General features: G+C 31.7%; 3 protein-coding genes, 1 long non-coding RNA gene and 2 other non-coding genes across 8 annotated transcripts; 2 read left to right on the top strand and 4 right to left on the bottom strand.

The window, feature by feature from the left end:
* Positions 1-34: 34 nt before the first annotated feature.
* On the bottom strand, positions 35-5,182 carry LOC122524215 (sodium-independent sulfate anion transporter-like). 2 transcript variants are annotated; one of them, XM_043646365.1, is made up of 9 exons: positions 5,138-5,182; positions 4,712-4,792; positions 2,919-3,112; positions 2,693-2,830; positions 2,304-2,582; positions 1,782-2,091; positions 1,055-1,357; positions 732-969; positions 35-650 (listed from the first exon to the last, which is right to left on the bottom strand). In XM_043646365.1, exons 2-9 carry the CDS (start codon positions 4,761-4,763, stop codon positions 404-406), a joined length of 1,761 nt encoding a protein of 586 aa, XP_043502300.1. In that variant the 5' UTR covers positions 4,764-4,792; positions 5,138-5,182; the 3' UTR covers positions 35-403. The 2 variants fall into 2 exon arrangements, with proteins under 2 accessions (XP_043502300.1, XP_043502293.1); XM_043646358.1 differs by lacking the exon at positions 5,138-5,182 and adding an exon at positions 5,022-5,082.
* On the bottom strand, positions 3,761-3,842 carry Trnas-aga. Its single transcript has one exon. It is a non-coding gene; the product is annotated as a tRNA-Ser (tRNA).
* A 778-nt stretch (positions 5,183-5,960) lies between the features above and the next one.
* Trnas-gcu lies at positions 5,961-6,042 on the bottom strand. The gene has a single exon. It is a non-coding gene; the product is annotated as a tRNA-Ser (tRNA).
* Positions 6,043-12,912: 6,870 nt separating this feature from the next.
* On the top strand, positions 12,913-17,714 carry LOC122525954 (sodium-independent sulfate anion transporter-like). Its single transcript, XM_043648995.1, has 10 exons — positions 12,913-13,358; positions 14,032-14,261; positions 14,546-14,747; positions 15,012-15,232; positions 15,315-15,660; positions 16,226-16,528; positions 16,670-16,815; positions 16,908-17,078; positions 17,149-17,302; positions 17,674-17,714. Exons 1-10 carry the CDS (start codon positions 13,196-13,198, stop codon positions 17,712-17,714), a joined length of 1,977 nt encoding a protein of 658 aa, XP_043504930.1. The 5' UTR covers positions 12,913-13,195.
* A 168-nt stretch (positions 17,715-17,882) lies between these two features.
* On the top strand, positions 17,883-18,402 carry LOC122526121. The gene is made up of 2 exons (XR_006305955.1): positions 17,883-17,993; positions 18,096-18,402. It is a non-coding gene; the product is annotated as an uncharacterized LOC122526121 (long non-coding RNA).
* Positions 18,403-18,898: 496 nt separating this feature from the next.
* Positions 18,899-21,635, bottom strand: LOC122526118 (galactokinase-like). Of its 2 annotated transcripts, none has more exons than XM_043649302.1 (7): positions 21,472-21,635; positions 20,520-20,706; positions 20,288-20,430; positions 19,873-20,170; positions 19,474-19,795; positions 19,327-19,401; positions 18,899-19,208 (listed from the first exon to the last, which is right to left on the bottom strand). In XM_043649302.1, the coding sequence occupies exons 1-6, from the start codon at positions 21,631-21,633 to the stop codon at positions 19,329-19,331; spliced, it is 1,185 nt and encodes a 394-aa protein (XP_043505237.1). In that variant the 5' UTR covers positions 21,634-21,635; the 3' UTR covers positions 18,899-19,208; positions 19,327-19,328. The 2 variants fall into 2 exon arrangements, with proteins under 2 accessions (XP_043505237.1, XP_043505238.1); XM_043649303.1 differs by lacking the exon at positions 21,472-21,635 and adding an exon at positions 21,039-21,141.
* Position 21,636: the final 1 nt, after the last annotated feature.

Genomic DNA, 21,636 nt, shown 5'->3' with positions numbered 1-21,636 from the left:
CACGCGTTTAAATTTTCACCGTACAAACGAGCGCTTGCGCTTTATATCAATTTATTACGAACGTTCGCTCATTTTTCCTAATCGTTAACTGAAATCTTAACAAAATCATTGATAATAAATAAATAAGTCAATTCGTCGGATCAATTTGAAATGGTCCTAAATTGCATCGATTCATTAAAATATATAATACTTAGATCGATAAAATCGTTGATTAATTTGTAATCACAAGTTCGATAAGATCATACAATGATAACGTATCGTGGGGAATTCATTTCTTTCTAAATATGCCATTTTTATCATTCGATTGGTATATAATTAATTGTCGACTTGTAACTAATTATAAGTGTCTTCGATAAATAAATTTGATGAACAAATCGATATTATTTTCAGAAGTTATTTCGCTTCAGACCGAACTATTCATAAATATCTGAGGTATACTTCCACAATTGTTAAACGATAGCGACAGAGAGGAATCGTAATTGGTCAAAATATTTTGTAATTTTTCCGACCAATTCCAAAAGATGAGCTTTTGTCGTCTGGCTTCCAAATCGATATGAAGTAGAGCGAGATTTTTAGCTACCGTCGAGTCGATTCTCAAAACGTTGCAGCCATCTATTATTACCGGTACATTTTCGGTACATCTGTCGCACCTAGATAAATATAAGGAGCGATATGAAAACATTAATCAATATTGTGAACATTTTTGATTCGAATCGATCTCATCTGCTTACCATTCCATCACTTGTTCTCTCAAGTATTCCGCAGCTGGAAAGCTCAAGGATTGTTTGGGTATGACGAAAAGCACGGTTATATCGTTGTCGACGACGCGTTCTTCGATCAATAGGCCAGGTCTGGCCGTAAAATAAAGTAGGTGAATAAGATTAATCGCGATACCAGCGATCATACCATATTCCAAACTTAAAGCCAAACAACATATCAGAGTAACCATCAAGGGTACGATATCAATTCCTGTGAAAGAACACGACAAACAAACTAATATATATTATCCGCGATGTGTTGTTAAATGCGCAACAGGTAAGAAGAGAATACTTACTTTTCGTGCGCCAAAGAGTAGAAAATACGTCCACTTCGAACATGTAATACATAGCAATGATTATTACGGCAGCTAGAGTGGCTTTCGGGATGAACTTAAAAGTCGACGTTAAAAGACCACACGCTAGTAAGACGAGGAGACCGGTTATTATGCCACCCATTGGAGTTTTAACGCCGGATGCGTTGTTCACCGCGGTTCTGGTGAAACTACCGGTCGTTGGCATTGATCTAACGAAACTTCCAATAACATTGCACAGTCCAACCGCTAACATTTCTTGCGTTGCATCCAAAGTCTTTCCTTTGGCTAGAATTCGAAGGAAACACAGACGACAATTCGTATATTAACTAATATATTAACTAATATATATATATATATGAATAGAGTTAGAGAGTTAGTTGCAATCGCAAGCATATCTTATCAAATCTAAGCAAATCGTATGCAAATCTTTCGATCGATTTTATTTTAGATAATACAATCGTGTCAAGAACGTACGTTCCTACCTTTCCTTCGATTATTAATGCTTTTTAAAGATAAATAACGTATATATGATAGCGAGCAGTTAGAGCGATAGTTTGCATTATTGCCTGCTTTTGATCTACTTTTTTCTCCTTAGGTATATCTTCATCGAGTATTTATAAGACCACTAGAGAAGTGCACAAGTTCAATTCAAAAGCACTTTCTTTTTCTTAAATTGAAATAATAGCTATAATCATTGTGTAAAACGTACCGAAAGCCTTGGCAATAGCAACACTTTCCAAAATGGCGATAGCTGGTATCGATACGATACTACCACCAAGTTCTTCGATCAATTCGGGAAAATAATAAGTCTTGTTGCCAGCGTCTAGAGAAAATGGCGGTGGTCTCAAAGGTGGTAGACCTTCCGTAATTTTTCCAGTAATCTTGAAAGGTTTAAGGTCGTATAAAGATAAGACAAAAGCCAAGACTGTACCCATAACTACGACCACCGCATTTCTAGCCAAACAGGCTAGCCACATCATTTTTTCGAATGTAGTTCCCTTTTTTTTGCCAGGCAAATTCTGAATTAATCGAAAAATTGTTTCGTTATTTAAGATTAGACGAGTCACAAACGTTTTTTTAAATAATTATCATGATTAGATAAAATATAATGTATCGATAAGATATAAATCTTATTATCTTGGAACTCGAACTTTGAAAACCTTGTTTTCTTTTTTTTCTTCCCAATTTGATGTCATTGAAATTGATGCTAATATTGCAATGTGAGACTAACCTTTAAACAAACTAACAATATTATCGTTACCACTCCAAGAAGCGTATCCCACAATGTTATGCGATCATAGCGATCGATTATTTGACCGATCGAGTCTACGAAGGAATCGCTTCTACCTTCTATACCAAGGAGTTTGCCTAATTGCGAAGCTGCTATGATAATTGCTGCGGCATTAGAAAAGCCACTGATCACTGGCATGCTTATAAAATCGACAAGGAAACCCAACTGAAATATTCCCATTGCTGTTATTACGCATCCTGATAAGAAGCATATAAGAACCTGCAAAAGGGATAATAATATTTATGAAATTTCGCATATCAATAAAAAAAAAAACAAATTAATCGAAATATGTATTTATATGTATTTATATGTATTTATATATTCCTTACAGCAATATCTTCTCCTAATTTCACGACGTGATGTTGAGAAAGTAACGCCATTATGGCCGTAGGACCTACGGTTACTTCTTTTGTACTACCAAACACCAAATACACGAAACATCCCATGAAACTGCTATACAACCCATACTGTAATTTGCAAAATTCAAACAAATTTCATTGTTTTAGATATAATACAAGATATATTAAATAATAATTAATAATATATTAAACTTACCTGAGGTGGAAGACCAGCGACTGTTGCATAAGCTATACCTTGCGGTATAACTGTCAATCCGACTGTAAATCCCGCCAAAATATCTTGCAAGCATTTTCCCAAGCTATAAAGTCTTAGCCAATTTAAAATCGGTATTCTTCGAACAAGGATTTCCTTGATGTTACAACCTCGAGTGGTAGAAAATATACTTCTCGCTGTAGGGCAAAGGTAAAATAATCATTCTTCATTTGTTCGTTTGTTCGCTGAGAAAAATTACAAAACCCAAACACACAATTTTAACAATTATTTTCTATATGCATATATCAACGTACACAGAATCATATCTTTGCGACTAATCGATTAAAACATCACTGCACAACAAATTCTTCGAGTTTTTGTGATATCAAATTAAAAATAAAAAGACTTCGGTCAAACAAAAGTTAATTATTAATAAGCCAATGTTGTTTTTACGAGCAACATGAAAAGACTGAACCATGCTAAACGATTAGAGACATATGAGCTAGCAATAACCTTTCTTTGCTGATGCGAGAGCTATTTAGATTGGATTTCAAATGAGATAACACGCGATTGATGTACGATTATTCGTCATTTATCAGATAATACTATTCAAGTGTACGACTACTAAATATTTTACAATATGACAACATGGATATCGTATCAAGAGAACACATTTATCGTTTACTTTAAAAATACTAAACACAACGGGATTTCATGCTAGATCCAAACTTTATTTAGATATGGATTCATTTTAAACGATACGAATAAAATCTTGAATATGTTATGGTGCGAAATAAAGCGAAATTAATTAAATTAAACAAAAAAAAATCACTTATCAACGCGCCCGCAGTCGGTAGGACTCGAACCTACGCTCCCAGAGGGAATCTGATTTCTAGTCAGACGCCTTAACCACTCGGCCACGACTGCTTTTGTGCGAAGTTATAATTTGTCAAGTTTGTGATAACTAAGTATAATACAAAATTCGAATATTTTATATTTTCTTCTCTCTCGTGAAAACGAAAAATTAGAAAAACAAGGTATCTGTTGCTGAAGAAAAAAAAGAATAAATTGAAATATACTAATTTTCAATTGTCAAGACGTAAAAGTACCTATATCATTATAAGAATTCATTTGGAAATCCTAGTAAATGTCGAGTGTTTGTTAATAGGTCATCAAATCTTCACAATCATCCAAGCTTGTAAAATTCGTGTTATAAATTGACGCAAGTCAATTATATCTTCTTTACACCGCAATATGATTGTAAAAACATACCGAACATAAAAGAGATTAAAGCTCATTGACCAGCTCTCGCTTAAGTCTCATAATCAGTAAAAAAGATTTCTTTTTTATAGTATTTATACAAGCGAGATGAAATTTCTTATCTCTCGTCGAGAAAGATGTAAAAGAGAGAGAGAGAGAGAGAGAGAACAAGGAGAAAAATGAAAAAATATTTAATAAGACAACTTAATAGAAAAATATACTTCACTTTGTGAAGTATAAATTATGCTCTAGATGATTCATTTCGATTATTAATTATCGGATATGGATATGGAATAAACGAAAGAGAAAATATTTACGTGTCGCGTCGAGTGATTATTTTTGAAGAAAAAATTACCGTAAATAATTGTAATTAATAGTCTTTCGTGATTGTATATCATATTTTCTACCAGACATCAGTGAAATGTTTGAATAAGAGGAAGTTTGTATTTTATCTAAAGTATTTACTATCTATACACCTGCACGCTCAAGAACTCATACATATATATACACTATATAGGATAATTGAAGTAACTTACTTGACGTTAACAATGGCGTTCTTTCATCAACGTTTTCTCGAAGAAACGACATAGCGTGAAACTGTCGGCACTACTGGATTTCTAGCGAACGTATCAACCAAATTTTTGTAACATTCATAGAAAAGAGTTTATTCCGTCGATAAGACAGAGTATGAACTAGTTTTATCAATGACATTGTCTGCTCAATTACTGTATGCATAGGGAGAGATATAGATATAACATTACATTACATGCATTAGATTAGATGTATTAATCAATTCATTGCTCATTTTTTTGAATTTCATATTAAATTATTGCCATCATTACATACGTATATTAAAATTGAAGCGACGGATCATATAACGTTATACAAAGAAATTAAATGCGGAAAGTCCGTTTAACTAATAATATTTAATTATTCCCACGTTATGTTCCTTTTATTTATACCTCCTTGCATGTTTCAACCTTCCTTATATTTTCCCAGATTAAGGATGAGAAAACTAAGGTCGTCGACTAACGTCATTTCTCTTCTTTCCTCTTTGTACATAAAGAATACTACTTTCGTGTGAAACTACCATGAGAAGAAAAAATTACAACCGGAAAGGCAGAAAGCACATTCCAAAGTTGCATAATCAGCTCTACGTAACGTATACTCATGTGGATCTTCGTTAAGAATATACGTTTCATTGAGACATTACGAGTAGATATTTGCTTTATTTTGTCTTATAAATAAATGAAAATTAGCATAAAGTTAAAGAAAAATCTATCGGATAAAATGGAGCATATAAAATATTAAAAAAAATGTTACTAACATTACGTAATCCTGACGTAACTACCCCCCCCCCTCATCACGATCCATCTCGATTCATCTCGATTTTGTTCATCGGAAACTTATGTCGATAAATACTGTATAAAAAGATTCCTACCTTATTCGCTCGCGCGTGTATCTCTAAATAAAAGGTAAAATAGATGCCTCTCTCTCTCTCTCACTCTACCCTTATCTACGAATTACCATACGTTGATAAAATAACAACGCAAGATTCTCTCTCTTTCGTAAGAATATTTATGACATACAACACATCTCTCTTGAGAGAGAAATAGTCTTTCCGAAATTTTGTAAATCAGGAAAAATGATTTTAAATTGACACAATTGACCGACACTATAAGTTAAACAAAGGACACACATTTTGATGATGATCATCATTATATAATATATGATAATGTTGTATGGTTTAAGCGAAATGTTAGAATAAGAAAACAAAAAGCGTATCGACGAGGATGGGATTCGAACCCACGCGTGCAGAGCACATTGGATTAGCAGTCCAACGCCTTAACCACTCGGCCACCTCGTCACTACGTCCGAAATACTTGTCTTCGAGTCATTTCCTCAATTATTTTTCTACAATTTTTCATAACAAATTATTTCTACTCTTTTTCTTTTTTTCCCAAACTATCACTTTGATAATTAACTTTGAGTTTTAATCTAAAAATCATAAAATATGTTTTGAAAGTCAATTTCAACAGAAGCTTAATTAATTCTAACGACATCTCAATTGCAATTATGTGCCGTAATTCAAAATAGCATGATTTTTTTCTTCTATTATCCTAATTGCGAGGGAAAGTGAGAACAGTCGAGAGGAAATTGTAGTATAATATCTATAGAATTATTAACGGATAATTTTGTACAGTACTTCCCAATGAATGGCAGATATCGTCTAATTTTTCCTGTTATTACATATACTTTTGTCGGTAAAATTCCAATTAGTTATAAACTTGGCTTTTCTCTTTTCCATAGAAATTGATATTTTTCGTTGAAAAATATAAAATGTCAGATTTGACTTTATCCTTAATCGTGGTTTTCGCAATAATATTACGCATTTATAATAAATGAACTTTTCTTGATTTTAAACCGAAAGGGAAAAAAAAAGAGATAAAAATGAAAGAAAAAGAAGGTCCTATTGTCATAAATATTCTTACGTAGTAGCATGAAAATCATTAATTTCACGCTAATTCGATCAGCATCGATCAGCATCGAAATTCAAGGAAATCGTTAAATAGCGTTTGCGTAAACGTCAAATCAGCAATATTTTTCCAACAAAAATTTGCTTCGATTGTGGCGATCGTATATCATCGGCAAATAGAAAAATTGTAAAGATCGCAATTTGCGCGAATTCCATTCGTAATGTGCCACTCGTAAGCGATCGGTCGTATGATGTAACGGAACCGGAAGTTAACGTAAGATAACAATTGAAGTGACGCCAGGAAAAAAAAAAGAGAGAAAAAAAGATCCTTTTGCATCTGTCTCTGTTTCCACTGTCGAACGAACGCATGAATAGAACGAAGAATCGTTCAAGAGCTTATTCTTTTAATTATTTCGTAATATCAAATTGATGAACATTACTCATCATTTCAACAATCATCAAGGATGTTCCAATTGTTCGCCAATATATAAATTGATTTTTTGGTTAAAAGATTATTTTGGTATGCTCGCATAATGTTCTGTTCTTATGCGTGTTAAACAGCGGGAACCGAGCCGAGCGTTTTTTTTTTTTTTTCTTTTATCGAAGGGCCAACTGGTTTTGGTTTTAAAATGAGCACTATACATTCCGTATGCTAGACTAAGAACTGCGCACCTTTCGTTCCTTGCCAATACGCATACTAATCCATTTGAAACTGCCTTGTTTTTCCTTCGTATAATCGTAACACGTATAATCTTCCTATAGGACTATGCAACTTTATTTGCCAACGTGATCAATGAAATAATAACGAATACAAAAATAATATTTGTCTGGGGATAATTCAAAACGATGTCAATGTTGATTCATTTTGTATACATTTTTTTACATTAAAACTGCATGCATGCCATTTCATCGTTTCATCGTTTCAACGTTTCACACGTGCCACACGTGCCACATACACACACAATTATTTGTTCTTTTTTTTATTTAACAAGAACGAATAAAAAAAAGAACCTGCGATCTCCTGTGAAACGTAGTCGATACATGCATCGATAAATGCATCGATAAATGCATCGATAAATGCATCGATAACACGAAAAGAAAAGCCGTGCAAACTGTCGTTGCCAATAGCAAACGCTCTCTAATTTAACACACGTGACCGAATATATAGTTGAGATACCACAAGTTAAGGATAATTGTAGAAGTGCAGAAGAAAAAGGGAATATATGTACAGTGAGATACATTAATGATACCATATCTCATTTTGCTTGTCTACGATCCGAAAAGAAATATTCTTTAATTGTAATTACAATGTATAAATGTATGCGTAACATGTGTATCGTTATCTTATCACTGGGTGACGTTCTCGTAAATATTAAAAGGACGACAAAATCTGTTTGTCAAATTCATTATGTCTTATGTTTGAGCTTACTGCGTATATTAGTTAATGTTAGTTATTTCTTTAAATTAACCGTCCACAATATGCGTCAATATTTCTCTTACTTCGTTGTATAATTATAGTAATCGAATTTTAATATGTTCAAGTTTTGTACTCTCTCATACAATCATTTTTCCCCCATAGTTATTACTAATTTATCCTTAATTAAATATATAAGAACGTTGCATTTACATTATGATATTTTCCTTTAGTTTTTTTTCTACTAATTTATCCTCATACTTATTACAATATAATATATCTTTATATAAATGAAGATCGAAAAAACATACACAATGACTAAATCAAAGAAATAATTGAGAACAACAGTATAATAATTCTTATTATTACTGAATATTATTAATATACTTTACTGTACACATAGGTACAGGATGCCAGAAGAAAACGAAGGGAGAGTTGTTAGTAGGGAGGGGGACACGAAACATTATACGGACCAACCAAATGGCTATTGCTTCCAGGTGATCGCGTGCAGGTGAGCCGCCAACTTTGACTCCCACACGAAAGGAAGAGAGGCCCATTCGCGCGTGCTTTACGGAGTAACTAACTTGCTTCTTACGAGAAGTGAGCGGACTTTTGACGTTCGCGATCAGTCTACAGGGAACCGTTTACCGTTTACCGTTCAGTTCCTCTTTCTTTCTCTATCTAACGATAAATAAGTATCTCCTCTTCATCGCGAAGGAGAAACAAAACAAACGAGAGTAAACTGACTTTATCTATTATCGTCAAATTTCGTTCCATCTTGTGTGTGTGGGGGTGGGGGGGTGGTTGTGCGTACGTATATATATATATATATTTTTTTTTTTTAATCATTTTGTCATTTACAACGTCCGAAGGAAGAAAACAAAATCTCGAACGTTCGAAAACCGTATGTCGATATATCAAAGTGTCGAATGAAAATGATGTCAACGTGAGCGAACGAGAGAGCTATAACGGTAAGCTTTCAAGAAATGATGTGTACATTAGCATTACTTACGAATCTTTTTTATTTCCTTTTTTCTTCCTTCTTCTTATTTTCTCTTTTGGTGCATTTACGTGCTAAAATACGATCTGTTTGGAAATAAGAATAATAAATAAGCTCATTGGCAAATACTCTCGGGAATTCTGTGTAGCGATTATGTTAAACTTAATAAAGAAAAAATCCGTATGCGTGTAAATGTAAGAACGCGCGCATGCGAGTACAATGAACGATAGCATGCCTAACACACACGTGACATCTATTAGTTATAAATATTTAAATTTATTAGAACGTCGCTTAAACAATTTACCACCACGTGTAATGTTTGATACATTTTGGTAAAAAAAAAAAAAAAAGAAAAAAAAAAAAGAGATGAAATTCGTCTGTAATAATCCGGTAAACGTGCGTTATCGCGTCCTTCGTTCTTGCATTGTTAGTATAATTTTGTATTATCGCTACAGTGGACTTGTATATTTTTGTGTTATAATGAAGTATTACTCGGTGCATAACCCTTAAGAAGTAAAAAGTAAAAAGAGCGATTAAACGCGAGTTTTGACAGCCTTTAAAAGAAAATTTGATGTAGGTTGAAATATTATTTGCTAATAGATTCGTTGGAATAAAAGAAAAAAGAATGCACGCGCGCGTTAACAAGAGTAGACCCCCGTTTTAGACATTTAACTCGTACGGGGAAAGCATTATCCGGCTTTATGTAGAATTATAGGCCTTCTAATAAACTTTCTTCTTATGCACTTACATATACGTGCCACGACTGAACGAATAGCACACGAATGCGATCGTTTAATTTGACGAACGCATCCAAAAAAATGCTTTTTTTTTCATTGGAAATATCCTACATTAACTTATTGTTAGAGAGAAAAATAGATAAAAAAGAAATTCAATTTAATGACGTTTCATTTTTCTTCTTCTCATTGTTATTATCACATTTTACTTGTTAAGCGTGTAAATGAATTTTGAAAAAATATACTTTTAATCCAGTCAGTAAGAATTTTACTTTTTATTCTCCATTTGCGTTATTAAAATGAATATATTCCTCATATATATTAGGGTGGGCTATTGAACTAGGTTGATTTTAAAGATCGAGTAAAAAAGGTTAAATCATTTAAAAGTGCCTGGCCACTTTCGATTACGTACTAATGTTCCCTTTCGATCAGTTTTTTCTTAGTCAGACAAAGTCTGCCAACTAATAATAACAAATTCTTTTTCTAAGCAATTTGCTTTGAAAATTCATTTCTTTTCGCGAGAAATATGACAATATATTGTCATATAATATACGAAACCTTGACCGATACAATAAATTTCATTGATTTATTACATAGGCATCGAAAGGTGTCATTGAGAAAGACCAAATTTTCTCTCAGTCTATATACATTATATATAAGTATTATTTTACTACCATAACCATAACCATAACTATTGTTTTATTTATTATCGCAAAAGAATGAAAGAAGGAACTTTACGAGTGTATATCATCCGATTGATTATCACTTTTTCCAAGGACTCTCCTCGGGTAAAGTCTTGTGAATGGATTCTGCGAAACGAAAGGATAGAATTCTTGAGTGATTATATTTTTCCTTCTTTTATTATTTTCATTTATAATTAAGTTAACCAATTCGTTATAAGAATCTACTATCATCACCTCCAATATCACCATTATTTTGGATTTTGTAGAAAAAAAAAATGAAAAAAAAAAAAAAAGAAAAAAAACTCTCGAGTTAAAACTCGCACAGTGGAAACAATTTTTGTCGCAAAATTATGATTTTATGAAATTTCAAGATTATCAGTAAATGGATTCCGCGGCAATGGGATAATGCACGTGGTTGTGCATTTGCGAAAAAAAAAAGTAACCAATCATCTTTTCTAACTTTAACCAAAAAATATCTACAACTTTGATATACATTTGTTAATATAAAATATAAGAAAATAAGAAGAATATTTGAGGGAATAATAGTTGTTGAATCACTCGGTGATAATAAGACAACGACGATCGTACTGGTTACACTAGTTATACGAGATAATTTTATTCGTTATTTCAAAATATAAGCTTTCTCTTTCGTATTATGATCAAATAGTTGGTCTTTTTCATATCCTATTCTTCTTTTATTCTTCTTCTTCTTCTTCTTCTTCTTCTTCTTCCATATTTTTCTGTATTTTTTTAAATAACATCATTATATACCTTCGTTTTTTACAATAACCGGATATAATTTTATATAATCATTTTGATCTATTATTTCATTTGGAAATAACATTACAGATATGATGTAGATATGCATTTTTTCGAAGATCGATCCAACTTGAACGCGCGTCATTTTTCGTTCGTGATCGTAATATTCGTAGTCGAAACGGTGGGGCCTCTTGTAGGATAAAAAAGTCTCGATGCATTGCATAATAACGTTAGCAGTAGTATCGTATACGAATAAATCATTCCCCTAAAAAGGGAAGAAAATTCAAATTGTCAAATAATGTTAAATAAAAAATAACAATTAAAAGAAAGTTCATTACTATTTATATGTATATGAACTAGGATTAATCTTTGACAAAGATCTTTGACGTCAAACGCAGAATACAAAAAAAACCGTCTTGTGTTCCCTCACTTTTAGTATATAATATTATAACAGGATCGTAAGAAAAAATGTGAAAGGAAATCGAAAGGTAGAATGTCGTGGCGCACTGTCAATCCATTGGAAAACGTTTTACAGAAAAAGTGTGCATATATTTATAGATATATATACACGTATACAAAGGATACTTATAATTTTACATCGAACGATCGATTCATCATCATCCTAATCGCTCGCGATCACGTTGCTAACGGTACATATCGAATTATAGAAGCACGAGCAAACCTAGACTGGTCATCTGTGTTACTAAAGTGTCCGAGAACTTCATTCTTCGCATTCTTCGAACGTTCAAGTTCGCCAAGTCTTTTTTATATATATCTGAAGAAAAAAGAATCAAAGAAAATAATAAAATCTAAATACTTATCAAATTACACACATTTACACATTTACATCACTTTTCTATATTTTGTTTTCAAGACAAAACAAATTTGTCTTTCTCTCTCACTCTCTTCTTCTTATTTCTTTTCTAAATAGAATTCTTGAACAATAGACAATTTTCATAAATTAGAATTAACATAATGAGCACGCTTTCTTTTTTAACGTGATTACGACAGCAAAGTAATATACTTGAAGTTGAAGAAAGATAAAATAAGGAAGAAAAAAGATTTCTTCAGCGAAGAAAATAAAAATAAGAGAAAAAAATGACGTGATTCTCTCTCTCTCTCTCTCTCTCTCTCTCTCTCTCTCTTTCGTTATCTTTGCCTATTTGCCGATTAATTAGAGAGACCGTCAAATTCTACTTTTAAACGTGGCAAAAATATGAAAAGAAAAAAGGTGGAAATGAAGGAGCGAGCGAGCCATACGTTTTTATAAAGATTTTTTGTTCATCCAGCATCGCAACACTACCACCAACCACCAGCAGTGGTGTATACCGATATACCGATGACTGGAGTGTAACGCAATTAATCGTGCTTTTATGTAATTACCGACAGTTATAAGTACATATGGCACAAGAATGAGTGTAGATAATTGCTTTATAGTATCCACTTTGCGATGGAATGTAGGTGAAGTTCACGCGTACAATGCATCGACAATTATCCGGTTACGTGTATTGATTTGTAAACAAAAGAGAATTAAAAAAGAACTGTCTGTCACGCGCCAAAAATCTTCTATTATATATTTTCTCTATCTATATTATTATTTTATTATTTGTCCACATTATATCATTTTTGCAGAACGTTAAAAATACATTAGACAGCAACCATAACGAAAAAAGAAGTTTGTTTTTTCAAAGAAATGTACAAAGAAAAGAATAAGATGATTAATCATAATGTTAAAGCTGAGATCAAATTAATAATCACTTTTCAGTATCGCGTCACTTATGATCGAGTCGAAGAATGGATTCTACCTGATTAAGGTTCGATCGTTCGTGACCTTGGTATCAAAAAGAAGAAAGGACAAGGAAACGACAACGATATTATTGAGAAGAAATTTCTAACGAATCCTATCCTATCCTTCTCCTCCTTCCCAAATATACAAAATTGATGAGAGAACAAAATGGCTAAATACACAGTCAAAGAAGAGTACGATCTTGAAAATTACAAACAAGTTAGACTGACCGGTTTTAACAACAACGATCCTGATCTAAGTAATAACCTTGAAACTAGACTGGCCATCGTTCATCTTTCTAGCAAAGACGATAAAGAGAGCAAGGATGATGGTGAGTATTCTTCTTCTTCTATGGGGACATATTTAACATAAGTATAATAAGACTGGCACATAGCCCGAAAGATATTAGATACTGACCGGATACTAGAGTTATGATCAGATAATCTTTACGTAATTTCATTAACGAGCAATGTTTTGCAATTTCAATATGATTAAATAATTGTCGAACAAATTTTTGGATTTTCCATCATGTATTTGTAGAAAAACATTATTTTTTCTAAAACATCGACGCGAGGACAAATGGTGCGCGAGGATGTAAATACATGATGCATGATAAGGGAATCACATGACAGTCACGCATGCTCGTGATCGGTGATGTCACTCGCCAAAATCATTTTATTGAAATGTAATCTACGTATATAATAAAAATAAATAAAGAAAAAAAAAAAAAAAAAAAGAAACAGTAATATATTAAATGAATGTGCGTGACCTACACACGCGATAGAAGTAAAACTCAATTGAAATCCAACAATGGTCCACTTTTCGAAAATTACGTACAACGAAATATATATATATTATAGAACGAAAATAATATGCGTAGTAAATAGAATTTATTCTTATAAATACTTTGTCCCTCTCTCTTTTCATGTCGCCTAAGAAGAATTTTTCACTTGAAAAATAAACAGTACTTATATAAAAACTATTTTGTATATTTATAATTTCAGTAAACCGTACCAATAATTTTCTACTTTCGTCGATGAGGAATTGGTTGTGTCGAAGAATAAAAAAAACGTGTAAAAAAAAGTTGCTTTACAAAAGGATACCTATTCTAGCATGGTTACCAAAATATCGTAAAGAATTTATAGCGAGTGACTTGGTAGCTGGAGTCACTGTTGGTTTAACAGTCATACCACAAGCCATAGCTTATGCCAATGTTGCTGGTCTACCTCTACAAGTGAGTGCGCATTGATTGATCATTCAAACGATCCCTTTAACGGTTCTATTGACTATTTTTTTTTATTTTATTTTAATAATAGCCACAAATATAAAGAGAAATGCGAATGGATGATATTTAAAGAGATAATAATACAAGAACATTTCAATATTTTTCAACATATTTTAAGAAAATGAGAGATTAGTATATGTATATAGATTATTATTATTATTATTATTATTATTATTATTAACTACCATAACCAATTACCGTTACCAAATGAAAAATATTTTCATGTGTTTCAGTATGGTCTCTATTCATCTTTTATGGCATGCTTCGTATATACTATCTTAGGTTCCTGCAAGGACGTTCCAGTAGGACCAACAGCGATAGCTGCAATCCTGACAAGAGAAACCCTTCAAAAGTCTCACTTAGGACCAGACTTTGCTGTTTTATTGACCTTCGTTTCTGGCTGTATATCCATGCTAATGGGCATATTGCAATTAGGTGATATCACGGAGACAATTAAAAATCAAAACGATTTCAAGAAAATGCTATAGTATCCGTGATAAAGATCACATCAAATGCAATGAATAGGTTGCAGAATATGAGCACTAACTCTATATCCTTCCTCGCTAATTGTTACTTAAGTCCATATATATCTTTTCATTTAATCACTTTGATTGGGTAGATAAAAGAAAACAATTTTACATTCAGTTTATATAAAATGAGACTAAAATAATATATATTTCTGGTCTCTCTATTTAACAGGTTTCTTACTCGATTTTATTTCGGGACCAGTCTCAGTTGGTTTCACCTCAGCCGCATCGATCATCATCGCTACCAGTCAAATGAAAGATATCTTAGGAATTAATATATCTGGTGGAAAGTTTTTAGAAGTCTGGCAAATGATCTTTGAAAAGATCAGCGATACCAAACCATGGGACACTACATTAGGAATTGTATGCATAATCGTTTTGTTACTTCTCAGGGTTAGTATGATAAATTTGTATGATTAAATCGATCTATTCCTTAGTTGCCTTGCATGCAACATGATCATATTTCCATCTGCAGAAAGCTAAAGATTTACCGATAATGACACGAAATGTTAAGATGCCAACAAAAATTCAACTAACGCTGAGAAAACTTATTTGGTTGATCTCGACTGCCAGAAATATCTTAATCGTTGTCATTTGTGCTGTTATATGTTGGCTATTGGAAATTTATCTTGGTTCATCACCAGTCATTTTAACGGGAGAAGTAAAAGCAGGTTTACCGGATTTTCATTTGCCACCTTTCCAATCGAATATCGGTAATGAGACCTATCACTTCAGTGACATGGTCACTGAATTAGGTTCCGGATGTCTAGTCGTACCTTTATTAAGTCTTCTGGAAACTATCTCCATCGCCAAAGTATTCAGTAAGAACTTATTATTTTTAATATTATAAAGGGTGGTCAACAGAATGTGCTCACCCTTACAAATTTTCCATAAATTGTTGGCATAAGTTCCAAGAATCTAAACAAGCAGAAACTTTCGGGAAAACATTCGGAGTGCTAGTAAGTTTTCTTGTAACGATTGAAAAATTTATCATATCAAGTCGACGTTAGACTGACATTGTAAAAATTTATAAAATAAACTTGCTAATTCATATGATATAAGAATACATCGATGATTGTGTGTTGAAATTGGTTCTGCACCCAATGTGTTTATGTTTAATGGACTGTCCATCCTATTACGTTTTTTGCAAAGCCGAAGAAATAAATAAACGCGGTTTGTAACTCTCTTATGCAATTATACTTTATAAATCCAAAAATGAGCGTTTCCATATTCTTCGTATATTTTCTGCTTATTCAAGTTCCAAGAACTTACTTCCAAACTTTCTACAGATCACTCAGATACGCTACTTGTATATAATTCTAGTTATAGTGTTAGTTTATACGAAATACTAATTTTGTATTACATAATGCTGACATTTTTCCTTAGATGATGGCAATCCTATAGACGCCACTCAAGAAATGTTAGCATTGGGTGTATGCAACGTAATTTCCTCTTTCGTATCATCGATGCCAGTCAGTGGTGGGCTTAGTCGAGGTGCTGTTAACCATTCCTCTGGTGTTAAGACAACTTTAGGTGGAATATACACAGGTCTTCTCGTCTTAGTATCATTACAATTTCTTACTCCATATCTTCGATATATTCCTAAAGCAGCACTCGCAGCAGTTATCATAGCAGCCGTGGTCTTTATGGTTGAGTTCCATGTAATCAAGCCAATATGGAGAACTAAAAGTACGTGTGTGCATCTTGTGAAATCTAAATCTTAATATACAAATATTACCTGCGATCACATCCATTTTTAATCATCTATCATAATAATAATCATCTATCGTTCAAAAATTTGATATTATCAATAAATTATATTTCTTTTAGAGATCGATTTGGTGCCTGCGATTGTTACATTTTTATGCTGTCTCTTTGTGAGATTAGAATTAGGTATAGTGATTGGCATAGGTGTTAATCTTTTATTCTTGCTTTATGCATCGGCCAGACCATCTTTGCGAGTCCAAAAAGCTACGGTGAATAGTTCATATTTTTCTTCACACTTTTTAAACAATATTTCAGTATATATAAAATTATATATTTTCGATATATGTGTGTGTGTTTTTAGAGCATAAGCGGCTGCGAATATCTTGTCATAACTCCAGATAGAAGTCTCGTCTTTCCAAGCGTCGAGTACGTCCGAGCTGTAATTAGTAAACAGGGAACAAAACAGGGTGTAACAGTACCCGTTGTTATTGATTCTACTCACATTCAAGCTGTTGATTTTACTGCTGCTAAGGTTAATCCTCAAGAAGATGCAAATTAAATGTATCTTTTTTTCTTTTTTATTTTCATCATTTTATTTTTAGGGGGTGAAGAACTTGATAGAAGATTTCTCAAAACGTGGTCAACCATTGATATTTCACAATTTAAAGCCTAGCATCATTGAAATCTTTAGAGGAGTAAAACCTTCAAGTTTGAAGTGTAGCTCTAGCGAACTCGAATTAAATGATTGTCTTAAAGGTACATTTATATCGATAATAATAATACTTTGCGCTAATTGTTTGCAAATACCCTTACTTATCTTTCCCCGCATTCATATAACTTATTTTATTACTAAAATATAAAATTGTGTTAAAGTCGTTGTTATAATATTGCATTGATTATGTTGGATAATAGTGTTTACTTTATTTTGATATTGTTAAGTTTTAATATTCTTTTAATGATTCTGATTATAAACATTTGATTTATAAACACGATCGATGTGAAACGCATAAATTGTAGCATATTATAGCCGATATCAACAATGTTTTAATTTATATTTAATTTATTTTTAAAAAATTTGATTTATCTTCATTTCAATTATTAATCATTTTGTTTTGCTTATATTTCAGAATATTCCGATATCTCGATGACAACTATAAGCAGGTATTGAATAAATGTGAATATTGTTGATGATTCCTTAAACGCACAGACCGTCCTTCTTTTCGCTTTTGGCAGGTAACAGTATTATGTCAGCACTTTAGAATTAAAATGCCAACTGCGTTTATATTATATTTGATATTTATATTAACCTGATTCACATTTTATACTGTTGCTTACGTATGAAAAAATGATCCGCCGAAGTTGTTATGTAATTAATAATATTCTTTTATTTTTCGTTATATAATTTTTCCATCATGGCTGTCCGATGTAAAATGATTGTCTATAGAAGGTTTGATTAACAAAAATCCCGTATAATAGTATTGTGCTGTTTGTATGTATAATAATGTATTATTTAATATAATTAATAATTATATAATGTGAACCTTTTCAGTATGGACAAAAACAGTTGAACTTTTTTTCACTGCTCTAATTGTAAGTAAAATTATACATATATTGCATAACTAAGGATCCTTATTTATTGATAAAAAATTGAACGAAACGTAATCGATAACCGAAATTGTCAAAAAAACGTCTAACTGATTGTATATGTGACCTTTATGATGAGCCTAACGATAACCTTAACAGTAAAAAAAAGAAAAAAGAGAAAGATTAAAACGGAACAAATTCTACATAGGTATACGTATGTGTATATAGAAAACAAAAAATAATTATGCATTACCAAGCATAAATTGGCAAAACGTTTGTAGCAATATCTTTTATTATACACCATATTACTAAATATTACTAAATATTACAATACCTGACTAATTGGTATATATTAAGAATTCTTTGGTATATGTCTAATGCGAATATAGTTTATAATCAGCTACGCAATGCAATAAAAAATATAGTTATATGACAAAAAATACGGGTAACTATAATAACTCAGAATGAAATGATCTTAGGAGAAAAATGTTCTTCCCGGTGTTCTTTGACATCTTGTACATTATGTACAAAATAATTTTTTACATCACAATTAGATGAAAAGATATTTGGATACACAATGTATACCGCATATAATCTACATAGATAATAAACACCATGTATAACGTAATATATGTGTATCTTATGATTCGAATTGTATAAATAAAGCCACATAAATTTCCTTTTTGAATTTTTTCGAATTTTTTTTCTCCCTCTCTATCTCCAAAAGTATTAACACTACAAAAAAGAAAAAGAAAAAAAAAAGACCTCTTTTGTAGAGAATTTACTCTAGTTTAATTTTGTATAGTATCAGTTTTTAACTAAACTCAATATTTCCCGAAATTATTTAATAAAGAAAAATGAAAAAAGAAACCTTGCCGCCTCTCCAGTATGTTGTAAAAGACACTCATATGAACAACTGTGCCAAATTTTTAAACTTCAGGATTTTTTCCTTCTATTTGCCAATTTTTTGGCTGACTTGACTGGGTTATTTGTCCCTTTTATTTGATATTATTGCATTATTTTATAAAGATTCTTGTTCGTTTATAATTGCATGTCTTATTTTCCGAATTTCATTTTTCTATAAACAGACAATAAATTTCCATGATACATTTATTTTGTCTATTGTGTCAAGAAATATTAAAAAACAATAAAAAGAGTAATGCTGTTCTAAATTAAATAATACATTGATCACTCACATTTAATACTTTATATCCATTTCTCTTGCTCCATCAGCTGGTATTGCAATATAAAAGGATGGAGTTCCAGTATACCTAACAAATAAATGTAATATTATATTTGAACATTATGTTAATTAAAAAAATCTAATACATAAAATAACTAACTTTGCTTTTATGTTTTGAATGACATTATCAATTGCTTTTTTTTCTAATAAAGTAACAGTGCAACCGCCAAAACCTGCCCCAGTTAGACGACTTCCTAACACACCATTAACTTCTCTAGCTGCAGCTACTAAAATATCAAGTTCTTTGGAAGAAACTTCATAATCATTTCGTAAAGATTCATGGCTTTCATTCATTAAACAACCAAACTGCACGAAATCACCATTTTCAAGAGCAACTGTAGCATTAATTGTTCTTTGAATTTCACTGACTACATGACGAACTCTTTTCAACATCTCCTCAGAAGCATTCTGTGATTTTAATACTAGAATAGGAGTAATAAATGTTAGTTTAAATTTTCTATTGTTAATATTTATAAACGACCTATGTTAATAAAATCACCTTCAATACTATCTAGCGTCGCTTCTCTTAAGCTCTTTATGTTAAGCTTCTTTACAGCCTCATAACAACAATCTCTACGTTTGCAATAAGCACTACTACTTAATTTGTGAGGTGCATTTGAGTTTGTAATTAAGAAAACATAATTATTTATATGTTTCATAAGTATATGCTTGGTTGAAAGATCTTTACAATCTAAAAGAAGTGCGCAACCTTCCTTTCCCATCACAGAAATGAATTGATCCATTACGCCACATGGTACCCCAGCAAAATCATGTTCTATTCGTTGGCATGCTAGGGCCTGTAAACTATGTACTTTTATTCGAATATAGAAGTTGTTTTATTTAATTTTATTATTTTTAATCTAACTCTTTTCTTATTAGCTATACATATCAATATGCCCAAATATGGAAATTACCTTGTCTTCAGGTTTCTCCAATTTATGACCGCTCATAACTTCAAGAAATGTATAAGTTGCTACTTCTAGAGCAGCAGAACTACTTAAACCTGCTCCAACTGGTACCGTTGAGACTATTACGGCATCAAAACCTGACAAATCGTCTACAAATATATTTGTAAAAAAATAAAAAAACCTTAAAATATTTATATTTCATATCGTTATATGATATTTGATAAAAACCTGTGCTTACATGGAAAATATGCAATACATCCTTTTATATAATTGGCCCACTTGGGTTCTCCTGTTTTTATATTTTCTTTAACACTAACATCAAATTCAACTTGACGTAATGAACCAATATTTTCATTAAGAGAAATAATCTTACATTCTTTCCTATTATTTGGTCTTCCAGCTATTATTGTGACCATAGGTAACGCCTAACGAGTAATATTAATGAAAAATTAAAACATCAAAGAACTAATTGTAATTGATACAATTCAGTATCAATATTCCTTTTATAATGCATTATTAATATTATATAAAATAAATAATAAGCAAGTAGATTAAGAAAATAAGAAAAAAATAAAAAAGTAAGAATCGTTATTATTCTAACTGGTTTGTGAAAGAAAATACATATCGTAGTAGTTGTAATGATAAGATAAAAAACTTATTATTATTATTCCTCTAATTAATTCCGTACTTTTATTGGTCAAAAATAAGTAAAATAATAATTATTTTCGAAAATAAATCTCATATTAAAATATCTAACGTGATAAATCGGTAGGTCATGATCCCCGCACTTTTGAAATATATTTGCTCTAATCTATGTAAAACAAAAATAACTTTATTCCTATTATTTTTCAATACGTTGCTTTGAGAATTACAAAATTTCAATTTATTTTCGAAACAACTGAGAAGTTTATAAGTATAATAAATTTAGGTGGTAATTTTTTCGAATTGAAGCTTTTTTCGCGTTAAAACATTTTAATGAGATAAGCTGTTCAAACAGTTATTCACGCGAGCAGTGTTTAACATTTATATTGCTGACACGAAAGAATAGATGTTATACTCAAGACGATTAGAATTATGTAACTTGTGTAACAAATATAATTCAAAGTTCAATGCCTATTTTTTGTGTGTGTGTGTGTGTGTTTTATGATAATATTTACGACTTAATAAGAAAGTATTTTTCAATAAATTACCATTGGCAATACAAATCCTTCATTGTAATCCGTATGTTCGCCAATTAAATTCACACGACCAGGCGCACAAGCACAAATTGTCGCTTCAGCACCAAATTCTTGGGCAAAAGCTTTCAAAGCATTAGCTTTAACATCTTTTGCATCGGGAACTATGGCTGCCATTTT

The sequence above is a fragment of the Polistes fuscatus genome, unplaced genomic scaffold (assembly GCF_010416935.1).
Source record: "Polistes fuscatus isolate 324 unplaced genomic scaffold, CU_Pfus_HIC Scaffold10, whole genome shotgun sequence".
Taxonomy (NCBI): Eukaryota; Metazoa; Arthropoda; class Insecta; order Hymenoptera; family Vespidae; genus Polistes; species Polistes fuscatus.
Note: the sequence above shows the minus strand (reverse complement) of the source record. Positions and strands in the feature narration are given on the sequence as shown.

What these genes read in the sequence shown, in the direction of transcription:
- LOC122525954 (XM_043648995.1), top strand. Translation starts at nt 13,196, where the DNA reads ATGGCTAAATACACAGTCAAAGAAGAGTACGATCTTGAAAATTACAAA. An exon ending in CTCCATCGCCAAAGTATTCA is followed by an intron (nt 15,661 to 16,225) that starts GTAAGAACTTAT and finishes ATTTTTCCTTAG; the next exon opens with ATGATGGCAATCCTATAGAC. An exon ending in GCCAATATGGAGAACTAAAA is followed by an intron (nt 16,529 to 16,669) that starts GTACGTGTGTGC and finishes TATTTCTTTTAG; the next exon opens with AGATCGATTTGGTGCCTGCG.
- LOC122524215 (XM_043646365.1), bottom strand. Translation starts at nt 4,763, where the DNA reads ATGTCGTTTCTTCGAGAAAACGTTGATGAAAGAACGCCATTGTTAACG. An exon ending in AACGCCATTGTTAACGTCAA is followed by an intron (nt 3,113 to 4,711) that starts GTAAGTTACTTC and finishes TTTGCCCTACAG; the next exon opens with CGAGAAGTATATTTTCTACC. An exon ending in TGCTATTGCCAAGGCTTTCG is followed by an intron (nt 1,358 to 1,781) that starts GTACGTTTTACA and finishes TTCGAATTCTAG; the next exon opens with CCAAAGGAAAGACTTTGGAT.
- LOC122526118 (XM_043649302.1), bottom strand. Translation starts at nt 21,633, where the DNA reads ATGGCAGCCATAGTTCCCGATGCAAAAGATGTTAAAGCTAATGCTTTG. An exon ending in TGGAGAAACCTGAAGACAAG is followed by an intron (nt 20,171 to 20,287) that starts GTAATTTCCATA and finishes CATAGTTTACAG; the next exon opens with GCCCTAGCATGCCAACGAAT. An exon ending in GACGCTAGATAGTATTGAAG is followed by an intron (nt 19,796 to 19,872) that starts GTGATTTTATTA and finishes CTCCTATTCTAG; the next exon opens with TATTAAAATCACAGAATGCT.